Here is an 8255-nt window from a genome sequence, read left to right as displayed (position 1 = left end):
TGTTCACCCAGATCCCTCATCCGTCTGTACGGGCCGACGGTTACACTTGGGCAGCCTGGCGTGTCACTATGCAGAGCATTTCAAAAAAGGATTTTGATTTCTGTGACACGGATTTCTGGGACTCTGACATAACTGATTATAGTCCAGTTATACTCATAGTCATCATCAAGTCTACTACTGCACTAACCATCACTACACCAGACACTGTACAGGTTTGGCTAGAGACACAATTTGAACTTTTGTGCAAAAAAAAATTTATTCACATCATTTTATATTTAAGAAATTGCCAGTCCTGTGTTTCACTTCATTAGACAAAAACATTACGGAAAGAGCAAAGGTTTTCCATCACATTTTGAAAATGCATGTAATGTGCTTGGAGTGGCAGAGTAAGTTCTATGAGTGTAAGATGTGCTTGGAGTGGCAGAGTAAGTTCTATGAGTGTAGGATGTGCTTGGAGTGGCAGAGTAAGTTCTATGAGTGTAGGATGAGGAAAGTAAGACTTGGGTCCACTCTGCTGGCCAGACAATGCACTGCAAGATAATATGTCAAATGACACAAAGAACATCCTGGAAGGACAACACTGGGAGAGAGCAATGTGTGCATAACAGTGTAGTAATTTCACCACTTTGAATGACATGAAATGGTCAAGTGGATCATAAAATGGTATGACCCACTTGATATATAAAAAAATTTATGAAACTAGTGACATTTAAATATAATGTAATGGTTCATTTGGAGAGACAGTTGTGTGTCAAATCAAATTCAAAGACAAGCCTGAGCGTTTTTCACAAATTTGCAATGCTTTATTGTTTTCTAGGGAGTTGTCCAAACAAAATCCTGAATTATGCATCTGTCTCATCATAAACCCTCATAATAGTATGACACATTTAAATGTGGAATCATGGGAGATAATTAGCAAAAAATTAAAATCTTAATTTGTCTACTCATATTACTGCCATCCTAATGTACGTTAATGCTCAGGTTTTCTTTTAAGATGCTTATGCATTTCTCAGATTAAACCAGATATTATGGCCAGATAGGCCTAGGGCCCGGACACACCAACCCAATTATCAGCCGTCGGACATCGTTGGACAGTCGGGCGAGGTCGGTGACTCGGTGTGTCCCGTGGAGTTGTCAGTCAGAGTCGGCGTTTATTCAGGCAGTCGCAACCCTGAGAAGCGAGGGTCTGTTTTCCATTCATTCATTTTCATTAGGGGCGTGCCCTGCCGTGCTTTTGTCTGTTAATTTGCGGCACAATTCGCCTTATTCACCCAGCGGCCAGAACGAGGCTACAGGGTACACTTGCCATTACACCTAAGTCCAGCAGATGGTGGAGGTAATGCACTCTGTTTGCAAACTGCCAAAAAAAAAATCACTGAAAAAAAGAAGGGTTCGCTGGCCTGTTCTTCTTCAGTGAGTTTTTTTTGGCAGTTTGCAAACGGAATGCATTACTTCCACCATCTGCTGGACTTATGGTGTAATGGCAAGTGTATCCTGTAGCCTTCTGGCCGCCGGGTGAATAAGGCAAATTGAATGGTAGGCTACATCGGACCGACAGAAAAATAAATTATAAGTTTCGCTGATCAAGATACAGCCTACTTCTTAACTTCTCATGTCGTAACATGGGATCACATTTATAATATGCCTGACAATCAGTTACCCTTACCTCATGCTTTCACTTCGACCAGTCATGCATGATATCACATCCTCCTTATGCATTATAGTGACAGTGAGAAGACATGGACCTTTATACCGGGCTAGGATATGATACTTTCACATCTACGGTGTCTTTTTCTTAATAAACTAATATGATTTTTTAATGGGCATATCCCATAGCATATTGTTCAAAACATCATCAGAGTAGTTGTGGTATCCTGATTTATGTTGCACTTACCTGCAGTTTGCACAATTTTATGGATATGTACTATAAGTGAACATGAGATGAGTCCTGAAAATAGACGCTAATTTGCACAATGTGATGATAGGCGCCAATTTGCACAATTTTGCACAGACTGTTGTTTTGACATCTAGCCTATGTATACATACTGCTTGGTGATTTGGGATATGTTATTTGTGTATACTTGCTTATTCTATGGATTGTTACTTTAAGTGAACATGAGATTAACGCTGACAAATGCTAATTTGCACATTCTGATAATAGACGCCAATCTGCACATTTTGCACAATTTTGCAGTTTTCTTTGACATCTAGCCGTATAAAGTGGTGGTGCGCTTTCTGAACATACTTTTTTCTTATGCACAGGGCAGACTGTCTTGCATCAGCAACCAAATGACCCGCATCTCTACTGGATTCAGCTTGTGCACCACCATGATTTCTTGATAAACACAGGGGCCTAAGCGCTGGTGGCCAGCGCTGAAACCAAATGTCAGAAAACCACTGTGAAATGTGGGATTCAAGCCCATTTCCCTCAGGCACAAGCCCACAAATACGTCGTCGAGGTGAAACAGCTTCACTTTCTGGGCCATCACATCCAGGCCCAACACAGTCTGCCGTGACATTATATACCCACCTCCACTTGGAAAGGGTGGATAGAGCTTCCCGTCTGGATACATCTCGACAGGGACAAAATACTTTGTGCCCTCATCTCGCCAAGGGACGGAGCCACCATGGATGTGACCAGTAAGCATGTGGTTTGTGGGTTTGTGGGCTCTCAGGAACTCAACCAGATTCTCTGTGTTCACAAACACATCATCATCGCCCTTGAACACAAACTGTGCACTGCTGCATGCACGGGAGAACCAGCTGAGAAATCCTACCTCCTTCCGTGTCAGATTCAAGAAGCTGTCCACAAAGTCCCACTGCAAGATGTCACTATAGCGGCGGTTCTCCCACTCAAGTAATGGCTGGAGGTCGTGACCCTGCACCTTGTCATGTGAGCGGCCCATTAGAAAGACTAGCTTAATCCGTCGACCCTGGATTCGTCCGGCACGACCCCAGGTGTCCCGCAGTGCTGAACGGCGCTCTACTTGTGCAGCTGTGGACTTGATGGCCAACAGCAGATAGAGGTCATCCCCGCAAGGTGAAGGGGCCTGTAGGATTGGGAATACCCGGCAATGCCTGTGGCGCAGGAATTCCTTGTATGACTGGGGAAGGTGTGATGGAATAATCTCCGTGCTATCATTGGCAGAGCACTTAACGTTCTCTTGGACAATGTAGGGGGCCATTGGATGTGAGGGAATGGCACTATGCGGTATGTTAGACCACACCCACGGGTAACGCTGGTGGTAGTACATCCTGAGCAATATACAGCAGAGGAGGGTCACAGAGCAGACCATGAGCCTTTTCCGGAGACATTGAACTCTTGCCATCTTCATTCTGGGGAGCAAAGCAGATGGACGAGTAGGTAAAATGAGGGGTAATGACAATAAAACTACTAGAGATGCACCAATTGATTGGTTGATTGATTGGCCACAATTCCCATAACTGAACCACAAGCGCTGTTGAATGGAGTTAACCGATTGCGACATTAAAAAGAATAAAAGTTTAGCAATCATACATGATAATAAGATGTCAACAAGCAGTGACATACAGAGTAGGCCTAGTAACTCTACTCCACTTAACTCTTTAAATCTCAATACAAATTTCAAGTTTTTGCCTGAAATTGCACTGTTTTACAAGGGCATTGTTCCCACCTCTTTTGGGGCCTACCATCAAATGTTGGACCTCTATAGAAAGCTGAAAACCTCTAAAATAAATGTGTGATGTACTGACAAAGAGTTATAGAGGCTAGAATATATTTTTTTCTTTCTGCCGGATTACAAGCATCTCTGAACTGACCACATTTCAGCCCTCTAGGTCACTTGATATCACTTAGAAACACAACTGAGCCCTAGCACCAGGTCTTGTGATGTTGTGTGCAAGAGTAGATCAATATAGAATGAAAATATGAGTGCTTTAGACTATTATTTGCCAAGGTATGCTCATGTGTTTTGTAAAATGCCTATGGAAACTCCCCATAGGACTTTTTGTTATCCAAAGTGCATACTGACAATCAAATGCTTACTGCAAATGAACCCCTTTGTGTAGACGCATAATCCTGGTCTCAAATGGAAGGTAACACTTTGAGGTTTCTTCTGAACTATTTAGATTGTATGTCAGGTGTTCTGATATAGACTGACTACACAAAATATGGAATAATTACAAAAAAGTCTCTATATTTTTGCATTTACGTTGTTGGTTCAATGAGTGTGTATAAGATAGACTATACATCTGTACTAACTAATATTGGATAACACAACATGAAGATTCAATTTCTATGGATTCTTGTAAATATTTCAGTACCCAATATGTTGCATCTACTTATTGTGCTGCAGCTACACTGCAGCCAGAAATCAGGGTAGCACCAAAAGCGGAGGGGGGGGGGGCATTTTGGATCAAATTTAATTGAGACATAATAAGATTAATCTGAGAATGTAAAGCATTATACAGATACAGAAATTTTTTTGGATTCCCAAGAGTCAAAGCTTTGAAATTGTGTATAACATTACTATGCTACATAGCAATATGGTGCATACAATTGATTTAGAATGTTGGGGGGAGGTGGGTAACCGTCCCGCCGGCAGGACACTGAAAATTATGTGTTAAAAGAGCTATATGTAAGATTGTGGTAAGAGTGTTGGATTGGACTGGACTTGACTGGATTCGAAGGTCACCGAATTTATTGTGTCCTCAAGATGTGCTCCTAAGTCCACATACCAAGTTTGGTTTGAATAGGTGAAAGTGTTAACAAATATAGCGCTCATAGTGGTCAAAAAACTCCTAATTTATTGTGCGTCCTCAGGATGGGGTCTCAAGTCCATGTACCAAGTTTGGTTTTAATATGTGTAAGCATTGCTGATATGAGCCTACTTCCTGTGATTATAGGGCCACACAGTGGTCAAAATGCACCAGAGACCTCCTCCTCCTCCTGTACATGTAGTAAGTTTAGTCTTGATACGAGAAAATCTTGCTGAGATATAACTAGGACTGCAGCTATCGATTCTTTTTGTAATCAATTAATCTAGCACTTTATTGATCGATTAATCTGATCTTTTTTTTGCATTTTTAAACAACTAATACAAATAATGCATAACGCAAATTATGTGGCTGTAAACTGATCAATCAAGTGGCACAGAGGTATTTATTCTAACTCCAACATTTGGCTCCAAAATTAAGCCCATTTAGTGTTTATAAGTGCCACTGCCAACAATTAAATAATGTTAAAAATGCTCTCTGTAAAATTGCAGCCTCTTGTGCATGACTGAGCTGGGTGAACAAAGCTGTCCATATGTTGTGAAGTGCTGAGAGGGAGATGAAGAGGGAAAGCAATTTTATTTATTAATATGCACAACACAGTATACTTAACTTGTAATTACCTAGTTAGATGAAATGGTAATTCTCAGTAAGTAAGTAAGCATTTGTTTGCACAACTTGCAATTCCTATTCCAGATTAGTCTGTAATTTCAAGGCAATCGGTTTGCATGTTTTTTAAAACTAAGGTTAACTAACAGGTTAAGTAAGGATAACTAACTAGCCTTACAGTGTAGCAGAAACTTCAGAAATTCAATTATAGTTTACTTGATTTAAATGTTTACTTTTCCATTTCAAAATTAAATGACACTCATTTTCGGCAAGTAATCTCAACAAAAGACAAAAATGGGAGTTATACTTACTAAACATTTTAAGTAAGGATGACTCTTAGATTTTACAATGTTAGAAAGACATGCATTAGCCTCACCATCCAGACCTCCAGACTGGTTATAGTGTCCCCTCTCGCTCCACAGACCCCCAAGGGAGAACTAAAGAGACCTGTCCAAATGAAGGACTAGGTTTGGCCGCTCTGTTCGGACAATTGTGGATGTTTGCAAGACTCGTGACAAATTCTTACGGCAGCAGGATAGCCATCTGTTTACTTTCTCCTGACACTCCCGGAACCTGGGAGGTACGGTGCTTCTTCAGCAAACATGCACATGTACTCACATCAAGGACAAAAAAAAATAATATTTATTTAAGTATAAGTATAGATACTGTTTTGATCCCGGATGTGGGTGAATGAAGCACAAGTATGCTTTGTGTTAAGCATGCACACTGTTTAAAGTTAGGCTACACGGTAAACTACAAGTAAACCAAAGGTAAATTTAGCTTTTTTTAGGGCTGGATAAAGTTAACCAAATAGGCCAGTCAATCGAGCCCAAAAAGACAAAAAACATTTTTGGTCCTAATACCCTCCTGAATCATATACTAAAAGTCTTCCGCTGAAGATGGAGTGGAAAATTTTGTTTTTTTTTTAGATTAAAGGCCAAGTGTTGTGCTCAACACTCTAAGTAATAGGGGGGAAAAATAATTAATAGCTATCACTATGAAACTTCTCCAGTTGATTAATGACATCATACCAAAGAAAAAATGTATTACAAGTTTTTGAGATTTTATGTTTATATATGCAAATTAGGCATTTATTCATAAAATGTACCATAAAACACACACAATCTGAAAATTGGATGAAAAATGTATTGTTTCATTCTTGACACATTAGATAAAAGACAAAATTAAAGGAAGGGACTGTGGCTATGTTTCTACATCATCCCATACATTAGAAAATACTATTTTTTGAGTGGCTGAGTGTGTGTTTTGTGGGAACCAAACGTCTGATGAAGCACTGACAGTCAAATTAACTCAGAGGGGATGTGAAGGTATCCACAGAGCCAGTCAACAATGCAATGTTGACATACCGTAAAACTTCAAATAATCGCCGAGTCCCTAAGAGACGCCTGTCTCTTTTAAACGCCTGGCGTGGCTACAGGTTTGGGTTAAAGGCCGGTCTCCAGTAGAGGCCTGGTCTGTTTTTTAGTTTCGGGTTGTATTTAATCTTCTAAAACCCGTCACAATGACACGAAACCGTTACAGAAAGGAGGTTACAGCAGTGTGAATTAGATGTTGCACGTTGTTACAAGCCGTCGCAAAGCATTCACATGTCTGGTCACAGTTGCAAGGTTTTAGAATGTTGCATGAAGTTGCTGCTCATCTCGTTGCGAATCTTGGGTGTGATTTGGGCTTAAGTATGGCGCAGACTGCGCACGTTATGATTAGATGGCATTAAAAGACTGCGGTGGGGAAAAGCTAGAGTTCCAAATTGTATAACTTTTTTTCCAATATGAACTATGCCTATATGTCCGACTTCGTCATCGTTCAATTCATCCCTTGTGTTTAAAATTTGCGGATAGGCCGATGGTAAGCTTGTTTTTATGCTGGCAACAAAACCAGAACGGTTCGCGAACGTTATTCTTTATTCTAAATGCCATGGCGATAAAGAGAAAGAAGTCAGAAAAGGAATTTACCTTAGACTAGGCTATATCAGAGCCAGTCTACGGACATTCTCTGGCTATATAACCTACTGAAATAGGTTAATGATGTAAAGTCAAGTGCGCTTCTATGGGACTGCTGTGTGCGCGCACAGTTTTTATTGATGAGTCGGAGTGGCAAGTGCTGCGCATAGTTGCAGTGGAAGGTGGCTGCCCAGGGCATTATAAAACTTCTCCCTCTTAGACCTACTCATACACGGCGGTGAAATGGCGTATTTAGCTGTCTAAATTCGAATCATATGCTGGGGGAGAAATCGTAGGACATCCATGATTATTTTGTTATTCAGCACCCCTGGTCAAAAATATGTTCCCGCGAGTCTGGAAGTAGGCTATGATTTGAATGACTGTTGTCAAATTTGGCAAATACAAAACGGGAGAAACAATATGGTTCATGCTCTCTCATGCTGTTTCATTCGTGCCGAAAAGGAGGGAGAATGAAACATTAAGCACGTTCCACTTTTGCATAAATAATTCCTGAACAGTTTTGGTCAGGGCTGATAATGCAACTGTATTTGACAAAGGACCGATATAGGCTATTTGCTAGTGACAAAATATGAGCTTTCGGTGCGATACGATCTCTTTGTAGATTACGTTTAATTAAAACGTGTTTCATCTGTTCTGGCTATCCCCGCTATTTGGATCTTACTGTATCTCACTCAATGAACAACATCTCAACACTAAATGAATGATGATCCGTAATTGTCATCAGATAGCCTAGTTATATAGGTAGACATTCAGTGTGTTTGAAATAATTAATTCGATAATATTTTCCATCTTTGCAGAGGAAAAGTTTTGTGTAAAGGGAATTAAAGGCCTGTCTCATATAGACGCCTGTCTCTAATACTAGCCGGTGCAGTTTGGCGATTTGGGAAAATAAAAGCCCGGGCTATTATTTGG

At 40.5% G+C, this 8255-nt stretch overlaps 1 protein-coding gene across 2 annotated transcripts; it reads right to left on the bottom strand.

Moving 5' to 3' along the window:
- Window positions 1-756: 756 nt before the first annotated feature.
- Window positions 757-5839, bottom strand: LOC143103841 (N-acetyllactosaminide beta-1,3-N-acetylglucosaminyltransferase 4-like). Of its 2 annotated transcripts, none has more exons than XM_076267681.1 (2): window positions 5738-5839; window positions 757-3336 (listed from the first exon to the last, which is right to left on the bottom strand). In XM_076267681.1, exon 2 carries the CDS (start codon window positions 3333-3335, stop codon window positions 2253-2255), a length of 1083 nt encoding a protein of 360 aa, XP_076123796.1. In that variant the 5' UTR covers window position 3336; window positions 5738-5839; the 3' UTR covers window positions 757-2252. The 2 variants fall into 2 exon arrangements, with proteins under 2 accessions (XP_076123796.1, XP_076123797.1); XM_076267682.1 differs by lacking the exon at window positions 5738-5839 and adding an exon at window positions 5673-5723.
- Between the last annotated feature and the right edge of the window lie 2416 nt (window positions 5840-8255).

Source organism: Alosa pseudoharengus, unplaced genomic scaffold (assembly GCF_046254945.1).
Source record: "Alosa pseudoharengus isolate Yale_2024_CS ecotype anadromous, Long Island Sound unplaced genomic scaffold, YU_APseudo_1.1 YU_APseudo_1.1_scf_5, whole genome shotgun sequence".
NCBI classification, from domain to species: domain Eukaryota; kingdom Metazoa; phylum Chordata; class Actinopteri; order Clupeiformes; family Clupeidae; genus Alosa; species Alosa pseudoharengus.
This window is presented reverse-complemented; position numbering and strand designations above follow the sequence as displayed.